Here is a 26,553-nt window from a genome sequence, read left to right on the forward strand (position 1 = left end):
AAGTTGCAGCCTTAAGACGCCGCGCCTAAAAGCCTAAACAAGCAGTTCTGAAAAGCAAAGATCTGTTTGTACAGCCCAGAGTGATCCTATCCTTCTGGTCTCGTCTGGCCTGATAGAAACGAATTTTCTCAACATATGCACCCGCATTCCCGTGGCAGCCTTGGTGAATACCGATGTTGGCGTTTAGGTCATTTTGAGTGCTTGGAAATGATTCGCATCGCTGAGAAGGAAAAGATTTGTTCGGGTCAAGGTTAAATGAAATGAGATTTTATTTGTATCTGATGTGGACGTTGCTGACTCATTTTTCTGTTCTTAAGTTTCATTCATGGGAAAATGTCAATTATTTCTAACAAAAGACAAAAAAACTGTTTCATGATGCGCGACCGAGTACACAGGTGTCCAAGTCAAGACCCGGGGGCCAAATCCGGCCCGCCACATCATTTTATTCGGCCCGTGAAAGCAAATCAAACTTGGGAAATTCCACGCTCATCCATTGACCTAGCTAGCTAGTGTGATAGCTAGCGATTTAGCTAGCTACCTAGCGATTGATCTAGCTACCTACTAATTGAGCTAACTACCTAGCATTTGAGCTAGCTACCCAGCTAGCTACCTAGCGATTGAGCTAGCTACCTAGCGATTGAAATTCCATGCTCATCTATTGAGCTACCTAGCTAGCGAGCTAGCCAATCCCTTACATCATGTGTCAAAGTCAAGGCCCGTCGCAAATAATGACTTTGAAACCCTTAGTTTCAGACATGGGGTTGATTTATCCTCTTTTTATGAAACGGTTTTGCACATTTCCATTTGCACAGTTGACAGTTTTATTTTGTTATGCTTAGAATATCTTGTTTTCTATACTTTCACCCCCACCCCTCCCCCTTTCAAATTGTTATTGCGGACTGCAAATTTCCTCATTGTGGGACGAATAAAGGTTTTGTGATTCTGATGTGCCTCCTAAAACAAGCTAATTTCAGTCCTACAAGTATGTAGTTGCTTTGTGCCAGTGTGATGCACTTCTTCAAACTTGGTGTCCATTGACGACTCAGGAAAACTGCAGGGAAACATCTGGAAACATTTTCAAACTGGGAACAAATGCGACTATGTCTTTTTCAGACGGATTGGAAAGAGGAAATGAAAGTGCTCGGTCGATCAAAAGCAAGCCTTGCTGCTCACGGGGTGCGGTTTGTCGCACAGGCCGACGACCGAAACCTCCCCGCCGGTCGGCGTCGCTGTTTCTCGGCTTTCGTGCTCCTGCTTCCCTCGCATCCAGCAAACCTACGCGAAAAGGCTGAGCGCAACCCCAACAGCTCCGACCTGGCTGGACAAGCGACCAAAGAAGGGACCGACGACGCCCCTCCGAGGCGGTTACCATAGCGGCTGCCCCGTCCCTGAATTGACCCCCGCCAAGGTCCTCCCTCTTCCCCCCTCGTCCGTCCACCTCCTCCTCCTCCCGCGTCGACGTCAGACGGCGGAATTGCCGCACACACGCGGACATTGACAAGCGAAGCCGTCGGGGGAGGGAAGAAGGACAAAAAAGTTGGCGTTTACTCGGCGACGAGACAAAATGCGGCTCGGTTGTGTCGAGACTCAACGTCAAGGTCAGAACCCGAGACGCCGCGACGCCGCTTCTGCCTCCGCCGCCTTGCGAGCGACTTTGCCGGGAAGGGGACGGAGAGGCGCGGAGGGGGACGCCACTGCGCGTCGTTGTCTCCGGCATCAACTGTGACACCTTTTCTCGGGGAGGACATCCGCTGACAAACTTGAGGAAAATGCCCGAAAAGACAGCCTCCTTCCGTTCCGACTTTTGACTTGACGTCCCCGTATTTTATTATGAATCTCCTTCAATTGTCGTGACGTTTCCCGCTTCCTCCCCGGACACGGCCCTCGGCTGCTCACCTGGCTAGCCAAGACGCTCCACGAACGGCTAGCTAACCGAATAACCACCCGCCCGCCCGCTTCCCTCCACCGGTACCGAAGTCTTCGAAACAGCCTCGCGGTTCCAATAAAGTGCGAACCGCCAACCAACTTGGTTGAACTTCGAACACGCTGTCAACCCCCAAAAGATGTCCGCCACCGGAGTCTTTCGTCACTCGGGCGGCTTCGGTAGCAGCTTACCCGAGCGGGGGCTTCTCGTGCTGGTTCTCCTCGTGCTCCTGCAGGGCTTCTTGCTGCCCCTCGGAGCCGCCAGTTCTCCGGACGTGGGCCACCGAGACGAGGCGGACGTCCACGCCGAGGTGGAAGAGCGGCACAACTTCACCAAAAAACCCTTCCCGGTTCTCAGCTTCGAGTACAAACACATCCAGGTTCCATTCGAGATCTCATTATGGGTCCTTCTGGCTTCACTCATGAAACTCGGTGAGTGGATCTCTGTGTGCTTGTCACTCATCTGTGACTGGAAAGCACGGACGTCAAAGTCAAGGCTCGGGGGCCAATTCCGGCCCGCCACACCATTTTGTTCGGCCCGCGAAAGCAAATGTAACTGTGAAATTCCATGATGCTAGCTAAAGTACCAACAAAAAAAATCCAATTGGCGTATATAAACCACAATAACAGTTATTATGTATTACTTCAAATTTGAAATCTCGTCATTTATCAATATGAGGAATGGTTGAAACCTTCTAATGGCTTCTCCAAATTCATAACAACCCCAGAGAGGAAACCGGAACTACAATGTGGCCCGTGGCAAAAAATGACTTTGACACCCATGCTGTAAAGTATCATTGAGCGCTTTCAAACTCACTTATAAATTAAATGTATCATTATTATTATTATTATTATTATTATTATTATTATTATTATTATTATTAATTCATTCATTGCCAGATATGCAAAAATGTGTCCACTCCAGTGCCATTGTCACTCCAATTCCAGGACCCACAGAATATAGAGTTTTAGGACGACATAAACATTCAATGTAGCGTAAGAAACTTTAAACTCTCTTCATTCCTCAGGAAAAATTTGTTAATTCCTAAATGATTTGGGTCTGGAGTTATCTGAGCTTGAAATGAGGGCGGCTGTCCAAAATACAATGTAATACGTACATATTGCTTTATATAGCGCTTTAACGACAGCTGAAGCTGGAACAAAGCACTAACATGGAAAAAAGGGAAATGCTGCCTCTTGTGGAAAAACATTGCCAGAGGTCTGGCCAGCGCTTTGTCGGCACCCAAGCATGAAATAACAAAACCCAAACAAATCCGGTACTGGCACTCTACGTCATATTTTCAATTCGCAAACAAATTTGTGAATGACACTGAATGACTTGAAAAAAAGACAAAGTTAAATTGTGACCGAGTGGTGAGTATTTTTGCCTCGCAATTGAGAGTCACCGGGTTCAATTCTTGGAGTGCAGTTGGGATGCACGACCTGAAAATTGAAGGGTGAATATGAATTTCCAACTGTAATGCGATGATAGTTGTCCATGTTAGTGCTTTGTTAGCTGTTGTTAAAACGCTATAGAAATCAATATGTATTGTATAAAAAATGAAAAGCAATTGTTCATTCATGCAAATTCGTGAATGTGTTATTCTTATCATGTTTGGGTCGAGTTGCTACACTTTGACAATGTGACCGAATGCAATGGCCGTATCCAAAAAATGCCCGTTTGGCACAAAAATCAACTTTTGTAGGAACCACCTGAACTCATCGAACAGCTCAAACACACTTTTTGACAGGTTTTCCCCCCTTGTTTTTAAAATTAGCCTTAAAGGACAACCAACACCATTTTTTTGTTTCCTAACTGACATCAGAAAAATGTTTTATAGCATCTAAAATACCCAAAAGACACAGGCTGATATTTTGAGTCAAATGCAAAACACCAATAAAAATGAGTTAAAATGTCCCAAAACTACTTCAAATTGAAGCCGGAAGTGGCCACTTTCAGTAGAAGGCACGTTGGGCTGTTGTTTAGCACGTCTGCCTCGCAGTTCTGAGGTTCTTTGTTTGAATCTCGTATTGAGCTTTGCTATGAGGCTGTTCGTCGGGTGTGACGGCTCCCTCCCACATTCCTCAAACATGCCAATTCATTAAAGACTAAATTGTCCATAGGCGCGAGCTAATGCTTGTTCATCTTTAAGTGCTCGTATAGAACCCGTAAAGACGCTAAGTGACGATTCGCAGCAGCTGAACTCCGTTTTCTCCATGTGATCTGCTTGTTTAATTAGTTTCCTGACGACAAGTGTTGTAGGAATTAATTTGTTCCCAGACAGAGTGTGTAAGGCGAAAAATGTGTATCCCAAAAATTAATTTCCCATAGGAAACCATTAAAATGAGAATAATCCGTTCCCAGGACCCCATTAAACATAATTTTCTACTAAATAAGCCTTAACACTACACAAAATATACCTTATTTTATGTATAATAAATGTATGGTATTATAGTTTGGTATTGTAATTAAAGAAATAAACTGTACTGTGTAATAAAGTCGTTTTATTTACCTTTGTGATAATTGTTGATGGCTTGATGGAATGGAGTGACCAGTTTCATCAGCATTAAGCGCTTGATGAGGAACGTAGCCTTCTGTTTTCACCATCTTGAGGAATGATTTCTTGTAGGTGTTCTCTCTGCGATCGTTTTACCTAGTTCCTCATCAATTGTGTTCTGTTTAGCTGGGTTGATAGCTTTTTGCATCAAGTGTACAGATGGCTTGTGCGGGTTATTTATGGAGCCTGATTGAGGGGATATTTTAACCTTGCAGTCTACACTCTGCTTTTTAGTTGAAACCAGTCCAAATTTCACTGTTTTCTATCCGTTTTGTCACTCTCTCTGTCGTCTGCCTGTCTCTTTGTTTAAAACACTTCCCCTCACTGCTGCGTTCTTGACCAATCACATAGCTTTAACCGAAGACTGGGGGCGGGGAATAGAGGACAAAAAAAAGTTGGCTTCCATTTTCTCTTTTGGAGTATGTCCCTGTCTGTAACCCCCGACCCCTTACTGCTGCGTTCTTGACCAATCACGTGGCTTTAGCCGAAGACTGGGGGTGGGAAATAGAGGACAAAAACAATCGGCTGCCATTTTGTTGTTAGAACGGGCTCGTTCGCGAATGACAAATCATTCATTATGGCGCTCCGTGTGTATCCCGAAAAATAGTTCGTATGCCAAGGTAAAATTTTCATAAATGTAACGTTCGTAAGCCGAAAAGTTGGTAAGCCAAGGGGTACGTAAACCGAGGTATCACTGTACTCTGGAATTCAATGGTCTGATGTCCATAGTCCGCCTATTGTCAACCATGCCGGCGAGAAAGAGAGAATGTCTTATTCTGAAGCCGAGCAGGACTGATAATCTTTGCTGAATGCGACGTTGCGCAGATAAGCTTGTCGCAGCTCTTTGTTGACCGATACCGAGGTTGGACTTGTAGATAAACGGATCCAAAAGGGTTCATTGAATCTGCTCGGTTCAGTCGTTGGGTAAAAATCAACCTGGCTGATTGCTGGTGATGCGAAGAGTCCTTCCTGCGGCTTTTTATTTTCACGGCTGGCCACAGGAATGACTCAGCAGTCCTGCTGCGGCCTTGGATGACGGACAGCGGTCGTTCGGCTAATGGTCGCCGCGTCACAATAATAACAAACGCTGCGATCTTTGGGTTTTCCGTCTTTATCTGAAATAGAGATGAACTGATCTGTAACATTTCCGTCCCAATGATGCCGCCAACATAGAACAAACAGGTTGTTGGCAATCAAACTAAACCACACAGTGCCACGGTGGATGATGGATTAGATTTCTATGAGTGCTTGACGTGGTTTGTTATCATGTGGAGTACTTTTGTTATTATGGGACTGAACAAGACCCCACCACAGGCTAGTGTTAAGACGAAGAAGACATTAAAGAAAATGATGGTCGATTAGAAGAAGGAGATCATCGAAAAACACCGAGGTGTGCGTTTGTGTGACTTAGCGTCCGAGTACCAGTCCGCTAAATCAACCATTGCTACGTCTGGCTAAGGGTGTTTCTGTGTTGTCTAAGGAACGGTTTCAGGCAATAGAAGAGGTCCAAAAACTTGTGTTGATTTGGATTAAAGAAAAGCAGCTAGCAGGGGACAGTGAGTGAGGGTATTGTCGCCGAGAAACATGGCAACTTCACTCGGATATCATTAAGCGGCAACTACACTAACGACCATTACAAAGGTCAATAAAACGACTTTATTATACAGTACTGTTTTTTTCATTACAACCCAATAGCACATTCATTATACATAAACTAAGGTATATTTTGGATTGGATTGGATTGGATATGCCTTTATTAGTCTCACAGTGGAGAAATTTTGTGTAGTTTTAAGGATTATTTAGTCGAAAATTAAGTTTATGGGGACCTGGGGACGGATTATTCTCATGGTTTCCTATGGAAAATTACTGTTCGGAAGACACTTTTCGCCTTACTCACACTTTCTGGGAACCAATTAAGTTTGTAAGCAGAGGTGTCACTGTATTCTGTTTAGTTTTAAGGCTTATTTAGTAGGAAATGATGTTTTATGGGGACCGGGGAACGGATCATTCTAATCTTAATGGGTTCCTATGGGAAATTAATGTTTGGAAGATGAACTTTTCGCCTTACACACACTTTCCGGGAACCAATTAAGTTCGTAGGCTGAGGTATCACTGTACATCCTAATTTAAGTAGCGCTTTCACCACAGCTGCAAGTGTAACAAATCATAGCCAACACACAGCAAAATAATAAACACAACAGGAACATAAAAACATGGACAGTTGTGCAATCTTAAGGACTTTCCCATTGTACTCTATGATGTTTGAGTACAAGACTTAATTACATGAAGCATTTCTAGATGAAAGAGGACCGGAAGAAAGCCTCCTTTTCACCAGTGGATCAGAGACGTCATGGTGGAATGTGCCCGTCCGCTGCAAGCTAAGTCTATCAAGCAAACTCGAAGCTGTAGCATCCACTGACAAAAATAGATTGTCTAACATCTCCTGTCCCACATCAATCTGCTTCAATTCCAAGCCGCGACAGGTTCCGGTATTATTCAATTTTGTGAAAAGTCGGTTTTGCTGTCATCGCAAGTAACGGCGACCAGGGCATTATCTAAATGAGACCTCCGCCTTTATTTGTTTTCCGGTTGTAAACGGGCGCCCAAATGTAATGAATAACGTCTTATCGCCAAGTCATATACAAAATATGCGACTGGGATGCCATTTTAAGACGTCAAAGTCACGGACAGATCGCCATGGCGACATTAGTGGCGTTACTTTTCCGAAAAGAAGGTGAGATATTGTCCTCAACAGGAATTCTGTCTAAGGAAGGAGTTAACCAAGTACTAAATTATGTCCAAGGCTAGATCTCCTAGATGAAGAGGACAGGTTAACAGGATGTCTCTGTTCAATCCAGATTGACACCAGGTTTATGTACTTTGTACTACATCGTGTACTCGAGTCACACATGTTCACTAAGCATATAACAACATGAAACTTTTAAATATGATAACTTCTATTCTGTCTAATCTCTATCACCGAGTGAAGTTTTTCCACCTTTTCTATTGCCTTAGACCGTAGCTTAGACAACACAGAAACACCCTTAGCCACACGTAGCAATGGTCGACTTAGCATACTTGTACTGGGACGTTAAGTCACACAAATGCACACCTTGTTTGTGTTTTTCGGTGAAATTCGGGAATGGCGCTCTATGTCCTATTTTAATGAGTTAAGTTCCATGATTACTACTGTTGTGCTTGAGGCCAAAGTTAAATGACCCTCAAGGATCTATTCGGCGTCTCGTAGTAGCATCCTTATCTCTTACACATAGTAAGATTCCAGGTTAACCATTTGAAACGTCGCCAACGGCTACGCCCCAGTCGACTTCGATAACCTACTTTGATTTGAGATCAAAGCCGTTTTATCTTGAAGTTTGTCGGGCCGCTTACTCTGTCGACCAAACCGATAAACCAAGGGTGTCAAAGTCATTTTTTTCCAGCGGGCCACATTGCGGTCAGGGTTTTCTCCGTTATTGTGGTTTAAACGGGACAATTTGGGATTTTACATCAATCATTACAAGCATCAAGAAATTTCACCGGTTTGATTTGCTTTTGAGGGGCCAAATAAAATGAGGTGGCGCACCCGATTTGGCCCCCAGGCCTTAACTTTGACACCTGTAATATAAGGGATTAACCAGCTAGCTGAATAGAAAGAGAGCTAGCTTAATCGCTAGCTCAGCTGTGTAGAAATGTCATCGCATCTGACAGCATACATTTTTATTGATATATTATTTTGAGTGGCATTCCTGAGGGACAGCGTGGTTCAATTCCCGGCCATTGCGAGCATGTCCAAGTGTCCTTGAGTAAGGACCGAACCCCCCAGTTGCTCCCGACGCCGCGTCATCAGTCGATAAACGAGGTCACAGCCCGTTTGCCAATCGAGATGATGAAAGACAAGCGATTCCACGTTTGCAAGCGACTACAGTGATACCTCAGCTTATGAACACTTTATCTTGGCATACGAACTAGATTTCGGGAAACACACGGAGCGCCACAATGGCTGGCGGACTAGTTTTCCACACCCCCTTTCTTTGAGTGCGGATGTGGTTTGTTATTGAGTGGAGTACTTTTGCTATTATGGGACCGAAAAAGACCCCAGCACAGGCTAGTGTTAAGTCGAAGAGGACACAAAAGAAAATGACGGTTGAGCGGAAGAAAGAGATCATCGAAAAACACCAACGAGATGTTGTGTTTGCATGACTTAGCGTCCCAGTTGCTACGTGTGGCTAAGGGTGTTTCTGCGTTGTCTAAGCAACGGTGTCAGGCAATAGAAGAGGTTGAAAAACATCTGTTGATTTGGATTAATGAAAGGCAGCCAGCGGGGAGCAGTGTGAGTGAGGGTATTATCATCGATCAAGCACGGCCACTTCACTCGGATATCATCAAGAGCAAACGTCAACGACCATGACATAGGTCAATAAAACAACTTTATTATTTTATAGTACAGTTTATTTCTTTTATTACAATACAATAGCACATTTATCGTACATAAAATAAAGTATATTTTGTGTTGTTTGGAAGATGAACTTTTTGCCTTTCACACACTTTCTGGGACCCAATTAAGTTCTTAAGCTGAGGTATCACTGTATTTTGTGTAGTTAAAGGCTTATTTAGGAGAAAATGATGTTTTATGGGGACCTGGGAACGGATTATTCTCATTTTAATGGTTTCTCATGGGAAATAAATGTTTGGAAAATGAACTTTTTGCCTTTCACACACTTTTTGGGAATCAATTAAGTTTGTAAGCTGATGTAACACTGTATTTGAAACGCGGCCCGGCGTTGCGCAAAAGCCACGTTCCGGACGTTGCAGTCCAGGAAATGTGTTCATTGTTGGTGCCATCAAAGAGTCTGCGAGCAGTGGTGCGCAATTAGTCACCTGGCAACCGGACGACGGGGCTGGCTGACCTTCTGTGTCTGCGCGACGACGGCCTGAATGGAGAAGCTTGTTAGCCTTTGGTTGCGCTGGAATGGCGTCACGGCTTGAAGCGAGCTACAAACAAGGACACGCTCGCCGTTAGGAACAAAAAGCAGAAGGGGGATGACAATGGGAGTTGCGCAAGACGACTCATAGTGGTGACGCAAGACTATTTGCAGATTTGGCGATCATAAGCCAGCGTTTTGGTTCATTTGAAACATGCAGATCGAAATTGAAAGTGGAAATGAAATATTCGCTTTTTCCAACACAAACACTTGAATAGAAGTCATTGTTGTTTTGTTGATGGTCGCCATTTTGGAAAATAAAAAAACAAACAAGCAAATAGGAAATCGACATTTTAGAAAATTCAAAAGGATTAAAAAAGAAAATCACAATTTAAGGACATTTTGAAACAATTCGAAAATCGCCATTTTAGGAAAATAAATTTGAAAATTACAGTTTTATTCAAATCATTAGAAAAATCACCATTTTAGAAAATGAAAAAAAAAATAGAAAATCACCATTTTAGAAACAAAATAATTAGAAAATGGCCATTTCCGAAAAAAATGGAAAATCGCTATTTGAGAAAATAAAAAATGAAAATAAGAAAATCACCATTTTAGAAAATATAAAAAAATGAAAAATCACCATTTTAGAAAAAAATTAGAAAATCGCCATTTTAGAAAAAAATAAAAAAAAAATCACCATTTTAGAAAATAAAAAAATGTAAAATCACCATTTTAGAAAATAAAATAAAAAATAGAAAATCACCATTTTAGAAAACGAAAAAAAAAAATAGAAAATCACTATTTAAGAAAAAAAGAGAAAATCACAATTTTAGAAAATAAAAAAATGAGAAAAATCACCATTTTAGAAACAAAATAATTTAAAAATTTAAACATTTTGGAAAAAAAATAGAAATTCGCCATTTTAGAAAATTGGAGGGCTCATTCCGCGGCTACGACTCATCTACTAATTTGCAGTTCCTAATTGAGCCTCTAGATGGCAGCACTTAGCACACGCAGGTAACAGCCCTACTGCCCAATGTATTCATTCCACATATTATTGATTTTATGACGGGAGCCTGCTGACCGGATAGAACTTGACCAGGGGCCGCATTTGGCCCTCGAGCCGCACTTTTCACGTACTAGAACAGCATAGCATGCCTCTGACGATTACTTGAAGGGATTAGTTGTCCAATTGCCATGGCGCTTCTCAGATTTCACATATGGTTCCTCTTACTTATCCTCGGCCGCTAACGTGCCCGTGTCGGAAATTCTAAATTCCGCCCGTGCGTGTGACCCCCCACACAGAGTTGGAATTGTTTGGCTCGCATGCTCCAACAATGACGGCGTTTGTCAACGATAAATATAAAATGCCCCCCCCCCCCCTCCCGGCCTCAGACGTCTTGTATTGCCTTCCCAGAAAATGATTCGTCGTGCCTTGCTTGAGCTCTTCTGGACTGCACTGGTGCACTTGTTATGCAGTTCCTCGTTGAAAACTAGAATGGCCCGAGCCCAGCCCTGAACAATCTTAACTCATTCACTGCCAGACAATGTGCAAAAAAAAGTGTCCACTCCAGTGCCAGGGTTTTTGTCATTGTCACTCCAATTCCAGGATCTGCATAGTATTCAGTTTTAGGACGACATCAACATTCAATGCACCGTAAGAAACCTTAGACTCTCCTGTTTCATCAGAAAAAAAAGAGTTAATTCCTAAATTAGATAGGTCGGGAGTTATATGAGCTTGAAATGGGGGCAGCTGTACAAAATACAACACACCCATATTGGTTGATGTAGCGCTTTGTTCCAGCTGAAGCTGGAACAAAGTGCTAAAATGGAAACGGAAATGCTGCCCCCTTGTGGAAGAAAAAAAAAGCTATTTGCGTTACTTTCGGGTTGAGTGAACGCTGGCGCGTGTGGCTGCCGCTGCTCACCCGCAGAAAAAAAATATCATGTGACTGGAAAGTGACCTTGAGTTTTGAAAGGCACTTATAAATACAATGTATTCTTTTTCTTTTTCTTTTTTTCTTCTTTTTTTTCTTCTTCTTTTCCTTTTTCTTCTTTTTCTTCTTCTTCTTCTTATTTTTTTTCTTTTTTTCCTTTTCCTTTTTCTTCTTCTTCTTCTTCTTCTTCTTCTTATTTTATTATTATTATTATTATTATTGTTTTTGTTATTATTATTATTATTTTATCTGTCAGTCTACCGTGCTGTAGCGCCACCTACTGCCGGAGAAGACCTGACCCAATATCAGATTCCCCCCCCCCCCCCCTTTTTTTTCTGATCAGTATCGATCGTTGACTTGGTATCGACAAACTAATTGAGTACTCCATCCCATAATATAAGGTCATGGGTATTCATACTCGCCCATCCCTTCATTTTTGATCGTAAAATGAAATTACCTATTGGGGAAAATGTGCAAAAAGCAGCGAGGAAAAGCCACGGGCGATGGAAAGTACCCAAACAAGTTCCGCAGGTATCGTGTTACATAAACCACGCGCTTGCTTGCTAGCTTGCATGCGCAAAGATCGCTAACGTCAAGTCGAACGAGCCAAAGACCGGGGTGTGGCCTGCTAGCCAAACAATGCTAATCCAAACTTTCGGCACTGAAATGAAATGTTTTTTTTACACCTCTCAAATATGTGCAAGCTACTAAAATGTCATTAACTGAGGGCGCCATCCCCAAATTTGTTCACGTTTTGGTTTTTCATGCTTGGGTGCTGATAGAGCGCTGGTCTTGGCCTCTAGGCATTGTTTTTTTTTCTTTCACATGGGGGCAGCATTTCCTTTTTTTTCCATGTGTTTTGTCAAAGCGCTAATATAAACCAATATAGATGTATTGGATTTTGTACAACCGCCCTCATTTCAAGCTCAGGTAACTTCAGACCCATATCATTTAGGAATTTCATCTTTTTTTCATCCGAATAAAACCAATATAAATGAAATGTATTATTAATGTATTGTATTTTGTACAGCCGCCCTCATTTCACGCTCAGGTAACTCCAGACCCTTATCATTTAGGAATGTATTCTTTTTTTTTTGCGAATAAAACCAATATGAATGAAATGTATTGTTATTATTATATTATATGATAATATATGATATTCTCAGGGTTTCACCTGATCCCTCGCCTGCCCGGCATCGTACCCGAAAGCTGCCTCCTGATCCTGGTGGGCCTTCTGGTGGGCGGTCTGATCAAACTGGCCGGCCAGAAGGTGCCGCCGGTGCTGGACTCCAACTTGTTCTTCTTCTGCCTGCTGCCGCCCATCATCCTGGACGCCGGCTACTTTTTGCCCATCCGCCCCTTCATGGAGAACCTGGGGACCATCCTGATGTTCGCCGTGGTGGGAACCCTGTGGAACGCCTTCTTCATCGGCGGCCTGCTGTACGCCGTGTGCCAGATCCAACCCAACAACCCGTCGGACCTTCACTCTCTGGAGCTGCTGCCCTGCTTGCTCTTCGGCTCCATCATCTCCGCCGTGGACCCGGTGGCCGTGCTGGCCGTCTTTGAGGAGATTCACATCAACGAGCTGCTGCACATCCTGGTGTTTGGAGAGTCGCTGCTCAACGACGCCGTCACCGTGGTGAGTGGCGTTTCATCGCCGTGACGATGGTCACGTGACTAGGATCTTTTGAAAATCGGTCCCCAATCCCGCGGGTCATTCGGTACGAACCGCACCAAAAAAAAAAAAAAAAAGACTTATACCAAATCCATTTTATCGATTTCAGATGTTTTATTTTGAAAAATGACTGGATCCACTGTCCATCACATCAATCTATAGCAGGGGTCGGGAACCTTTTTGACAAAGGCAGTGTCGACTGCAAGGTTAAAATATCCCATCAATCAGGCTCCACAATTTAACCCGCACAAGCCATCTGTACAATTTGAGGCAGTCTGGAAGTTTGTCATCCATTGATGATGTCAAGGTTAGCCACTTTGAGCGTCGTACAGGGATTCTTAGTGTCATTCGTCATGGTGAGGCAGCCAGTTTTGGTAATGAAACTGCCAAAACTTACAATGAATCATTCTTCAAGATAGCCACTCCATTCCATGAAGTCATCAATGACCATCACAAAGGTCAATAAAACGACTTTATTATACTTTATTTCTTTAATTACAATCCAATAGCATATTTATTATACATAAAATAAGGTATATTTTGTGTACTTGTAAGGCTTATTTAGTAGAAAATTATGTTTTATGGGGACCTGGGAACGGATTATTCTCATTTTCATGGTTTCCTATGGGAAATTAATTTTTGGGATACACACTTTTCGCCTTACACACTGTCTGGGAACCAATTAAGTTCATAAGCCAAGGTATCACAGTATATTGATGCTAACGTTAGCATGATGATGATCTGTATTTGTTTGTTGTCTGGTAGGTGCTGTACCATCTTTTCGAGGAGTACTCTGGCGTTGGCACGGTGACGGTGATTGACGGCGTGCTGGGCGTCATCTCCTTCTTCGTGGTGGCGCTTGGTGGCGTCCTGGTGGGCGCCATTTACGGCATCCTGGCGGCGTTCACCTCGCGCTTCACCTCGCACACGCGAGTCATCGAGCCTCTTTTCGTCTTCGTCTACAGCTACATGGCCTACTTGTCGGCAGAGATGTTCCACCTGTCGGGCATCATGGCGTAAGTTTTTTACAGAATAATAATAATAATAATACATGTCATTTCTAAGCGCCTTTCAAAACTCTCAAGGACACTTTACAGTCACAGGATATTTTTTCTGCGGGTGAGCAGCGGTAGCCACACCAGCGCCAGCGTTCACTCAACCCGGAAGTAACATAAAGTAAAAAAGAAAACTATTTAGCTAGCTATTAGCTATATACATATTCGCTATCTATTAGCTATCTAGCTGGCTAGCTAGCAATCCATGAGCTATATATCTATCAATCTTTCGAGCGAGCAATTTGCTATCTACAGTATTAGCTATCTAGCTATCTACATATTTGCAGTCTATTAGCTATCTAGCTGGCTAGCAAGCTATCTATTAGCTATATAGCTAGCTAGATTTCTATCTATTTGAGTCACCACTGGATGAATGAAACTGATTATTATTATTATTATTATAATAAAAGCAAATCAAGCTAGCGATCGAGATAGCGATCCAGATAACGACTGAGCTACCGATCGAGCTAGCTCTCTTTTATATTCAGCAAGCTGGCTAATCCCTTACACCGCAGGTGTCAAAGTCAAGGCCCGAAGGCCAAATCTGGCCCGCCACATCATTTTATTCGGCCCGCGTAAGTGAATCAAGCAAGCGAGCGAGATAGCGATTGAGCTTGCGATCGAGATAGCGAATGGTTTCTTATGGGAAATAAATGCTTGGCGGACAAACTTTTCGCCTTACACACACTTTTTGGGAACCAAGTAAGTTTTGAAGCCAAGGTATCGCTGTACTTCGCATTGGTCGCTGGCCCAAGCGCTCTCGTGTCCCTCTTAGCGTACGGGTCTGATGGGAACGCGATGCTAGCAAACTCCGTTAGCTTAGCAACGGGGAGCGCTAGCACGGGACATAAGCGGATACTTCTCAAACAGCCGCCGCTATAAGCTAAAGTGTCACGTCCGACGCCCGATGCTCAGTTCCGAAGGTGTTCTTATCTTCTTCTCCTCGGTGCACCACCTGGATTTGTCACGGGGCCTTTTATGTATTTGAAAATGGAAAGATGATCCACGCTAATCCCCCGCTTCCTTTTCCTCGCTGGCGCGCAGCTGCACGGGCGTATCACAGGACCCGTTGGTGGATTAAATTTGTATTTTTGGACCCCTTTGCTTTTAACGTCCCGCGACGCGAGGTGAAATCGCGCAGCGTGCAACTCGAGAGGGGTAACCAGAGCCCTCGTTTTATGTCCTGAAGTGGCACCGCATGTATTTATGATAGCGGCAGGGGGGGTTTCTCTCCCGTAGAGGCACTACAAGACCACTACGAGAGGAAAATAGATTCATACAGCCACAAAAACGATAAACACGCTTGCTAACGCTAGCTTAGCTAAGCCCTAACTACAGACATGCCAGTGTGACTCGAAACGGTGTCCACTTTGCACTCGTTCTATCCGCGACATTGCAATATTTTTGATGATTTAGCTAAAATAAACGAACATGCTAGTCTAAGTTTAGCGCTGCCTTAGCTATGGCTGTTTTCTTGCTGCCCTCATTCTCCTCGTGGATAACGTTTTGATTGAGCGGGTTCATCGTGGCCTGGTCATTTTAACGTTATTATTATTATTAAGCTATCTTGCAGCTAGCTAGCTAGCTTTCTATCTATTTGAGTTACTTCAGGGTTGAGTGAACGCTGGCGCGTGTGGCTGCCTCTGCTTACCCACAGAAAAACTTTATCCTGTGACTGTAAAGTGACCTTGAGAGTTTTGAGAGGCGCTTGGAAATCAAATGTATTATTGAATATTATTATTAGTACAGTAAAGTCTCGTTATATCGATATGGGATATATCGATAGTCCCGGTTCTATCAATACTATTTCTATGCACGCACGGAGAAAATTACATGCAAACAGGGTCGGATATATCGATAGTCCCGGTTATATCGATATTTTTTCGGACTCCCTTGAATATCGACATAACGAGACTTTACTGTATTATTATTATTATTATTATTAGCTATCTATCAGCTCGCTCGCTAGCTTTGTATCTATTTGAGTTACTTCCGAGTTGAGTAAACGCTGGCGCATGTGGCTGTCGCTGCTCACCCCCAGAAAAACTGATCCTGTGACTGAAAAGTGACCTTGAGAGTTTTGAAAGGCGCATAGAAATTAAATGTATTATTATTATTATTATTATTATTATTATTATTATTATTATGATAAATATGAAAACGCACATCTGGAAGCAGCACAACAGGGGAAAAGGAAGCTAAAAGGAAGCTGAAAGACATCAGCCTTTGACTCCGATTTTTTTTAGGCCAGCAAAGAAGGCCTTGCAGGCCCTGACCACTCATGCACTGCTTTCTCCAGGTTGATCGCATGCGGCGCGGTGATGCGGCCCTACGTGGAGGCCAACATCTCCCACAAGTCACACACCACCATCAAGTACTTCCTGAAGATGTGGAGCAGCGTTAGCGAGACGCTAATCTTTATCTTCCTCGGCGTGGCCACCGTGGACGGGCAACACAACTGGAATTGGACTTTTGTCACCGTCACCGTCGTCCTGTGCTTGGTGGCGCGGGTCATAGGTAGGTTGCTTCTTATTTCAAAGACGAGCTAATGTTCGGTATTATAGTCGTAGCATTAGCGAACAATATTAGCTTTGTATTGACGGCATATCATCAGGGATGCATCTGGGCACCGGCGCCACATCTGCGCAAATTGTGACATGATCTGCGCCGCAGATGGCATACAGTGATACCTCAGTTTTCGAAATTAATTGGTTCACACAGAAAGTGTGTGTAAAGTGAAAAGTTCGTCTTCCAAACATTTATTTCCCATAAGAAACAATTAAAATGAGAATAATCTGTTCCCAGGTCTCCATAAAAGATCATTTTCTACGTAATAAGCATTAAAAATACACAAAATGCAGTGATAGCTCCGCTTACAAACTTAATTGGTTCACACAGAAAGTGTAAGGCAAAAAATGTGTATTCCTAGATTTCTGAATATCTGACTGGCTATCTATTAGCTGGCTATTAGCTAGCTAGCTTTCTGACTATCTGGCTGGCTGGCTAGTTTTCTGATTGTCTAGCTGTCTATCTAGCTAGCTATTGGCTACATCGCTAGCTTTCTATCTTTTTGAGTTACTTCCGGGTTTCGTGAACGCTGGCGCATGTGGCTGCCCCTGCCCACAGAAAAAAAAAAAGTGACTGTAATGTGACCTTGAGAGTTTTGAAAGGCGCTTAGAAATCAAAGCCAAGACGAAATGCTCACGAATTTATTTAGTTTGTTTGGCGAAAAGTTCATGAGCTAAAGCATTCGTCAGCTGAGGCATCACTGTACATAGAACCGCCATTTTGCGGGGCTCATTGTCAGCGTAATGAAATCCAGAGTGGCCGTTGGGGCAGCAACAAAATGGCCCCCGCCGAGGGAATGTAACAAGAAATAGGGTGTCGGTGTTGTGACATAAATGTATTCTCGGAGCCGTTTGAAATGGTGTCACGTGTCTTTTTAAAGTTCTTGCGGAAGAACGCTAAAGGGAGCCCTCAGTTCCGTTTCTGCCGTTTGGCGCAAGGGAGATAAATAAGCGTGAGTGCTAATGAGGTGCTAAAATGCTTGAGTACGCCACTTAGCGGATGGCATTGGGGGCCTGAGCGAGTATTTCCTGGGCGAGTCAAGCTGCCGCGTTTCCTTTTTGGCCCGAAGCGTGATGAAGCGTGTTGCGTCACGCCGCCGCCGTATGTTTCCTGACTGACAACAAGAGTGACTCGAGTGGTTTTCGCTGAGTCATGCGTTTGCCACGGGTGGTCAAATAGCAGCGTTGTGTTGCAAGGACATACAATGTGCCGCGCTAGTGTTGATTAGCTTCACATTTAGGCGCTTAAAATAAAATGTATTATTATTATTATTTGGGATTTGCATACACGTGAATTAGTATTTTTTTTTCCACCAAACACAAATAATCCCGGTTAAAATCATGCCGAGTGTCGTGTTTGCGTTCAACAATTGCACATAGCAAAAGCGCCACTCACTTCTTTAATACTCACCGTTGCCACCTACTGGTCTGGAGTGATAAATTCTCTCCTGGCTGTATGGGTACGAAAAAAGTAGTACTCATCTATGACAATGCATTTTGTACTTTGATTAGCAGATTTTCCCGAAAAAAAAACGTGGTTTTCTTGAAAACTTGACCCTGCGCCTTATACGCCGGTCGGTGCGCCTTATATGTGAAGTCAGATAGATCGCTAGGTAGGTAAATAGATCGCTAGATAGATGGATGGATAGACAGACAGACAGACAGATTGCTAGACAGACAGATAGCTCGCTAGCTAGATAGAGAGCTTGACAGATAGCTCGCTAGCTAGATAGAGAGCTTGATAGATAGCTCGCTAGCTGGATAGACTGCCGCAGCGTGATACTCAACAGTGACAAGAAAAACAAAATGAATGACGACAACGTTAGCTTAGCATCCCCTTAGCGATTCTTAGCGACCAGACTGGTCCAATGTGATCCTTCTTGTGTTTGCGTGGCAGGCGTGGTGGGTCTGACTTACGTCATCAACAAGTTCCGCATCGTCAAACTGACCACCAAGGACCAGTTCATCGTGGCCTACGGCGGCCTGCGCGGCGCCATCGCCTTCTCTTTGGGCTTCCTGTTGGACAAGAGACACTTCCCCTTGAGGGACATGTTCCTCACTGCCATCATCATCGTCATCTTCTTCACCGTTTTTGTGCAGGTAGTCATGAAATATGTGCCATTCGTCTTCTGTTATCTTTCACTTTATTCGCATGTCGCCATGTTTATACATGTGATACCTTAGTTTACGAACTTAATTGGTTAGCAGAGAGTGTGTGTAAGGCATGAAGTGTGTCTTCCAAACATTAATTTCCCATAGGAAACCATTAATAATGAGACTAATCCGTTCCGTGGTCTGCATTAAACAAATTTTTCTCATAAATAAGCTTTAAAACTACACAAACTAGACCTTATTTTATTTATAATAAATGTGCTATTGTATTGTAATTAAAGAAATAAACCATAATGTATAATAATTGATAAACTAAACTAACTAAAACATAGAATAATTTAGGTTTTTTTTTGTTACTTCCGGGTTGAGTTGTTATTTAGTTTTCTTTGTTTTTTTTTTTTTTACATGTTAGGTCCGGGTGCCGTTTTTGTTTTAAAAGGAAGTCGGTGGTTGGTGAAAAAGCGGTAATATTGTTTTGCTTGGTGTTTGTCTCAGGGCATGACCATCAAGCCACTGGTGGATCTGCTGGCTGTGAAGAAGAAACAAGAGGCCAAGCGCTCCATCAATGAGGAAATACACACTCAGGTTCACATTATTATTATTATTATTATTATTATTATTATTATTACAGTCATGACATCTTTGAATTGACATGAATGCTTCGGAAGAGGAATGCTGTTGCTGAATATTTCCTTTTTGGGATGGAATTATGTAAACATCCTGGCCTAACTCAATTTGTGTACTTTTTCATCGTCCTCTGAGAGAAACACAATTTTTTCCTCCAAAGGACACAAATAAGAGCTATCTTGGGAAAGTAAAATAAATACATAAATTACTAAATAATATGAATAATAATAGAAAGAGGTCGATGGCGGGATGTTGGCTGTTTGAAAAGTAAACCTTGGGTCGTTATACTTATCTTTTTGAGTCGTTTTTATCATTTTATATTTCATATTATCGATTTTTATGACTGTATAACTGTACCTGTAATGTATCCAAAACTGTTTACTGTACAGTTCATTTACAAATGTTATACTTATCTTTTCGAGTCGTTTTTATCATTTTATATTTCATATTATCGATTTTTATTTTTGCATTTTTTTATTTATTATTTATTTTTTATTTGTTATTTATTATAACTGTACCTGTGATGTATAAAAAACGGTTTACTTTACAGTTCATTTATACATGTTACAAAGGAACAAAGGAAAAAAGCCATGTACAGTACTACAGGAGATGTATCCGAGACGGTATCTGCACTGTACAACTACTGTCTTGAGTGTAGTCACGCAGTAGATTGCTGTGCGAATGAGTGACATGCTGGCTGGCCAAAATTGGAGTATGCGTTGCCGGCTGCTTGCGCGTTGCGGTGCCAGGCGTAGAATAAAAAAAAAAGGGTCTGGTGGTCGTAAGTACAGGTGGTTGTAACTTGCACCGGTCGTAACTCAGATGTTACCTGTATTAAAAAAAAAAACTTTTCCATACACAAGGTGCACTGCATTATTAGGGGCACCTTGAATGAATGACTTTTATCTTTTAATTCGCTTTCCATACATAAAGTGCATCAGATTATCAGAATCAGAAAACCTTTATTCGTTCCACAATGGGGAAATTCTTAATTTTGATTTTGAACAAAATATTTTATTTCGGGTGGGCCTTATCGTGCAGAAAATACGGTAATTACAACTGTCTCTTTATAGGGAAAAAAAGACTTTCTGGTTGATGTGGGGCAAAAATAGATCACTGCTTCCACCTACAGGTCATTTAGTGGTACTTCATGTGCCTATAAACAACATGGGACAGGAAAAATATTCCTTCCAGGTGTGTTTATTGTGCCGTCAGGGCCTGTGAGGCCTTCTCTGCTGGCCTAAAAAGAGCTGAATCACAAACTAACGTGAATTCTATTTTGTCCATGAATTCTTTTAAAATACAGTGATACCTCGGCTTTCAAACTTAATTGCTTCCTAGAAAGTGTGTGTAAGGCGAAAAGTGTGTATTCCAAACGTTAATTTCCCATAGGAAACCATTACAATGAGAATAATCCGTACCCAGGTCCCCATAAAACATAATTGTCTACTAAATAAGCCTTAACGACACATGATATTATTATTTTAAAAATAGCTAATTTCCATCATGTGTTTGTCTCCTAGTTCCTTGACCACCTCCTGACTGGCATTGAAGACATCTGTGGACATTATGGACATCACCACTGGAAGGACAAGTATGGGATTCCCGTTGCGCGCGTTCCCATGGCGACGTGCGCCTAACCCCACCCCCCCCGCCTATTTGGTTCTCCTTCCAGGCTGAACCGCTTCAACAAAAAGTACGTGAAGAAGTGCCTGATCGCCGGCGAGCGCTCCAAGGAGCCGCAACTCATCGCCTTCTACCACAAGTTGGAGATGAAGCACGCCATCGAGCTGGTGGAGAGCGGCGGCGCCGCCAAACTTTCCTCCGCCATCCCCTCCACCGTCTCCATGCAGTAAGTGGCTAAAGATGTTGCGCAACGCCGGAAAAATTCCAAGAGTCAAACCATTGGAGTCCAGACGGCTCGAATCCAGTTATGAATATGATTCAAATAGTTCTGAAGAGGAAAGCATACATGTTTGCCATCGATTAAAGAAGTCCTTCCGTATCAATTCGAACTGTCAGGACTCCAATGTCGCGTCCCAGAAAATGCACAAGATGGCGCCCGAGCTCCGTTGGAAATGGGCTGATTTGTCTGCTGGGAATTTGTGTCAACTACTATCAAATAGTAGTCTTGGTGCAACACACAATGATTCACCATCACGTTATTGGTGTAGTTTTCCTTCTAATTTCGCCATCAACACAATGTTTTCAGGTGAAAAAAAAGTACCCAAAATGCATTGGGTGTCGCTTTCTCGGTCAGGGGCGTTCCAGACGTGACGTCACTTAGGGATCGTCATCAACTCGAAAACAATATTCAGCGCAAGTCTTAAAACGTAAAATATAGCTACAGTGATACCTTGGCTTACAAACTAAATTGGTTCCCAGACAGAGTGTGTAAGGCGAAAAGTGTGTATCCCAAAAATTAATTTCCCATAGGAAAGCATTAAAATGAGAATAATGCGTTCTCAGGTTGCCATAAAACATTATTTTCAGTAGAAGTCATTTGAAGTCAACTTGTCCTGATGCGTCGGTTGTCCTTTAATTGGGACAATTTAGTCCAACTTATCTTATTTGTCCCAGAAACATCCAACCCAAGAAAGCGCCGCCCGCCAAAGCCGACGATCGCGTTCTGCCCAAGCTTTCCAAAAGTCGTGAGGAGGAGATCCGCAAGATTCTACGGAGCAACCTTCAGAAGACGCGGCAGCGGGTAAAAGGACGCTCTCGGTCGGCCAACGTCTTGTTCCCAGCATCGCGTTTGAAGACAAATTGTTGTCTCCTCAGCTGCGCTCCTACAACCGCCACACCCTGCTGGCTGATCCCTATGAGGACAACTTTGGTGAATTCTTCCTCAAGAAGCAGAATATGATGGCCCTGGATAAGAAGGTAATGTTTTTGCATTTTATTTGTTTTATGTTTTGGCTTATTAGCGAGCATCGGTGCACTTGACTTGCTTGATTTGCATTCGCGGGCCGAATAAAATGATGTGGTGGGCCCGATTTTGCCCCCGGGCCTTGACTTGGACACCTGTGATGTAAGGAATTAGCCAGCTTGCTGAAGAGAAAGAGAGCTCGCTAGCTCGCTTCCTATCGAGCTCTATCGCTAGCTAGCTCGCTCGCTCAATCGCTAGCTGGCTCGATCGCTAGCTCGCTCGCTAGCGGAATTTCATGTTTTTGATTTGCTTTCACAGGCCGAATAAAATGATGTGACGGGCCAGATTTGGCCCCCGGGCTTTGACTTTGACACCCGTGATGTAAAGAATTAGCCACCTTGCTGAATGGAAAGAGAGCTAACTAGCTCGCTCGCTCACCTTGACTTTGACACCTGTGCATTACATATAGGACAGTGAAAAGAGCGCTTTTGTCGAGACGAGTCAAAGCGACGTCTGTAGCAGAGCGACGCCCGCTACCTCTGGGCCATTTCAACCCATTTGGTCAAATATCGATGTTGACAGAAAGAACCCCCCTCCTCCCCCCTCCTCCCCCCTCATCCCCTTTCCTCCCCTTTCCTCCCCCACACTCATCACGTCCTCTTCCTTTCCCAGATCCAAGACATGAATAACTACTTGACGGTGCCCGCCGCTCCTCCCGACTCACCCACGTTGTGCAGAGCCAGACTGGCCTCAGGTAACGACATCCCAGCACCAGCAAGGAGCACACACATGCGTACATTTCATTTCTAAGCGCCTTTCAAAACTCTCAAGGTCACTTTACAGTCACAGGTTCAGTCTTTTTCTGTGGGTGAGCAGCGGCAGCCACACTCGGCAGCATTCACTCAACCCCGAAGTAACTTAAATAGATAGCAAGCTAGCTAGCTAGCAAATATATAGCTAATAGCTAGCAAATAGATAGCTATTAAGTAGCGAATAGAAAGCAACGGTCTCAGGCAATAGAAGAGGTTGAAAAGAAATACACAATGCACAAAATATACCTATCTATTCGGAAGCTAATAGCTAGCGAATAGATAGCCATTTGCCAGCGAATAGATAGCTAATAGCCAGCCATTAGCTAGCTATTTGCCAGCTAATAGACGGCTAACAGATAGCTAGCCATTAGCCAGCGAATAGATAGCTAATAGACCCTCTAGAAGACTTTAGAATGAAAAACTTGTGAGGACTGGCCAAAATGTCCTCACTACATATGGTATAAAAATGTTAGTGGTCCTCACAAGACTAGTCATACAAACACACACACACACACAAAATACCCCCCCCCCCCCCCCTGCGACGGCGGCCATGTTAAAACCGGTGTGGTTTGGTTTTTAGGCAGAGAAACCGATTTCAAAGCCACTCGGCAGCCGAAAATGGAAAGTGTGGGTCCAGGTATGTGGCCGGTGGATTGAAGATGACCCTTGACCCCAACTCGTCCCCCACCCCCAGAACGCTAACACGCATGCCTCATCCAAAGTGCTCGTTTACCAACCCCCAACCACTTCGCTTCATTGTATGAAATGATCCCGATTCACAATTCTTTTTTCACGATTTTGTTTGTCCCTTGTGAATGACAACTCCCTCCCCCCACTTTCCAAATAAAAAGATGAAAGGATGCGGCGGGCCCGATTATGGCCCCTGGGCCTTGACTTTGACACCTGTCATGTAAGGGATTAGCCAACTAACTGAATAGAAAGAGAACTAGCTAGTTTACTCGGTAGCTAGCTCGGTCGTTAGTTAGCTCGATCCCAGGCTAGTTTGCTAGCTAACAACCTCAATAGATGATCATGGAATTTCACAAGTTTGATTTGCTTTGGTGGGCCGAATAAAATGATGCGGTGGACCCGATTTGGCCCCCGGGCCTTGACTTTGACATATATCATGTAAATGGATTAGCCAGCTAACTGAATAGAAAGAGAAGTAGCTAGTTTACTCGGTAGCTAGCTCGTGATCGAGCTAGCTGGCTTGCTAGCTAAAAAGCTCAATAGATGATCATGGAATTTCTGTTATGTAAGGGATTAGCCAGCTAGCTGAATGGAAAAAGTACTAGCTAGCTAGCTAGCTCGCTAGCTAGCTCGATAGATTGGTTTGCTTTCGCGGGCCGAATTAAATGATGTTGCAGGCCAGACTTGACTTGGACACCTGAATAGAAAGAGAGCTAACTAGCTACCTCGATCGCCAGCTAGCTAGCTAGCTTGATACAGATGAGAATGCAATTTCACATGCTTAATTTTCTTTCCATCCCGGCACCCTTGCAGACCCTCAAGCCTACAGCATGAAGCCAACATTGGACAGCGTTCCCACCATCCAAGTGGACCTGGCGTCCCCGCAGTCGCCCGACTCGGTCAACATCTTAGACGAGTTCCAGCGCTCCGAACGGGCGGCGGCGGCGGCGGCGAGCGAGAACGACGACGACGGCGGCGGCCTGATGATGAAACCCCCCGCCAGACCCGACGAGCGCTCCGACATCGGCGAAATGGACGCCGGCACCAGAGAGAAGCTATTGCGATGCTTGAGTGACCCCGGCCTCCACCCCGAGGACGAAGACGAGGACGAACCCTTCCTGCCTTAAAAAAAAGGGACATTGGAGGAAGGTGCGTGTTTCAGTGCGATCCCCCCTCCCCCAAAATGGCCATTTGTCCTTTTTTGTCGTCATCGCTCTGAGCCTTGACGAAACGAGCCGCAACGGCGCAAATGAGACATTCAGGAATGAACTATGCATTACCAAAGCAACTCTTTGTAGTTCTTTGACGTTCGATCGGCGTTTTGTGCATCAGACCCGACGAATCGATCACTCCCAAAACTGAGCCAATCGCATTCATTTGGGCTCACTTGAAATCACACTTTGGACCGCATATTTTTGCCTTATTTTACGTCACATTGTGTATTATCATTTTTTTAATAATCTTTTAATTTCAGGGATTATATATATATATATATATATATATATATATATATATATGTGTATGTGGGAAATAAATGTTTAGAAGACTAATTTTTCGCCTTACACACACTTTCTGGTTACCAATTAAGTTGGTAAGCTGAGGTATCACTGTATTATTAAGTTTCATTAAGACGCCGAATGTTATATGATGATCCATCGTGGATTTTTTTGTTATTTCTTGACAGTTTCCTGCTGTAAAATGTCTCACTAATAATGAAAGTACGTAACTCCCTTTAATGAAAAGTCACTCCAGCAGACCCGAAACAATCAACACTGGCGGTCTTAAAAATGTACAGGCACTTTTATTATTATTATTATTATTAATATTATTATTATTATTATGATTATGATTATTATTATTATGATGATTATTATTATTTTGCTCTCGTCCCTTCGTCACTGATTTGGACGTCCGTTCACGTTGCATGGCTTAAAAAATAAATTATATATATATATATATATATATATATATATATATATATATATATATATATATATATATATATATATATATATATATGTCGATTTTTATGCAGCGAAAACGGGTAAAAATTGTAAATGAATTTGATTTGTGAACCCTTTAAAATAAGGTCAAGATGCAGTATTGGACTCGTTGGACAAACGAGGATTTTGGGCGACACGGAAAAGGACAAACATTGCAAATCATATTTATAAATAGATCCACTTTAGCATTTTGTATCACCCAAAATATAGTGAATGAGTTAATGCAAATTGTACCTCTGAGTTAATTCCTAAGTTATATGGGTCTGGAGTTATATGAGCTTGAAATGAGGGTGGATGTCCAAAATACAATTACTGATTGGTTTATATATGAAGCGACTGTGCTTTCCGTCTCATGTTTACGTTAGCTTAGCGGCTTCGTTTCTTGTGTTGAATTTGGCCTTTGGGGTCCATTTGGGATGCTGTCGGACTGCTCGTTTCTTGGCGTTTTCAACTGGATCGCGCTCACCTCCTTGTTGCTATTTCATTGTCTGTTTTTCATCCAAATCTCAGAAGATTCTTCTGCTACGCTTGCAGTTGTATGACGTGTCCGGACATTTTTGCCCTCCCTGTTCATTTTCGACAAGAAACCAAAAGCCACGACACCAATTCGGAGCAGAGAAAGTGGACAAAAACGTTGACAGTCGTCCTCTGAGTTGACCCACACGCCATGTTTTATTTTTGCTTCTGCTCGGACGATCGAACGCCACAAAAAAAAAGAACTTTTTGGGATCTCCAAACCAGCAATAAGTCGCTTTCCTGTCGTCGCTTTGTGACTGCCCCCGCCCACCAACAAAGCTTTC

General features: G+C 43.1%; 1 protein-coding gene across 2 annotated transcripts; it reads left to right on the forward strand.

Moving 5' to 3' along the window:
* Positions 1–1,137: 1,137 nt before the first annotated feature.
* Positions 1,138–25,671, forward strand: slc9a1a (solute carrier family 9 member A1a). Of its 2 annotated transcripts, XM_088998150.1 has the most exons (13): positions 1,138–2,355; positions 12,510–12,982; positions 13,784–14,034; positions 16,373–16,590; positions 18,538–18,740; positions 19,248–19,337; positions 20,903–20,973; positions 21,055–21,231; positions 21,960–22,086; positions 22,161–22,262; positions 22,921–23,002; positions 23,641–23,697; positions 24,564–25,671. In XM_088998150.1, exons 1-13 carry the CDS (start codon positions 2,064–2,066, stop codon positions 24,875–24,877), a joined length of 2,457 nt encoding a protein of 818 aa, XP_088854276.1. In that variant the 5' UTR covers positions 1,138–2,063; the 3' UTR covers positions 24,878–25,671. The 2 variants fall into 2 exon arrangements, with proteins under 2 accessions (XP_088854276.1, XP_088854277.1); XM_088998151.1 differs by lacking the exon at positions 23,641–23,697 and having other exon boundaries at positions 1,148–2,355.
* Positions 25,672–26,553: the final 882 nt, after the last annotated feature.

This window comes from Hippocampus bargibanti, linkage group LG06 (genome assembly GCF_051943395.1).
Source record: "Hippocampus bargibanti isolate YZ-2025 linkage group LG06, ASM5194339v1, whole genome shotgun sequence".
NCBI lineage: Eukaryota > Metazoa > Chordata > Actinopteri > Syngnathiformes > Syngnathidae > Hippocampus > Hippocampus bargibanti.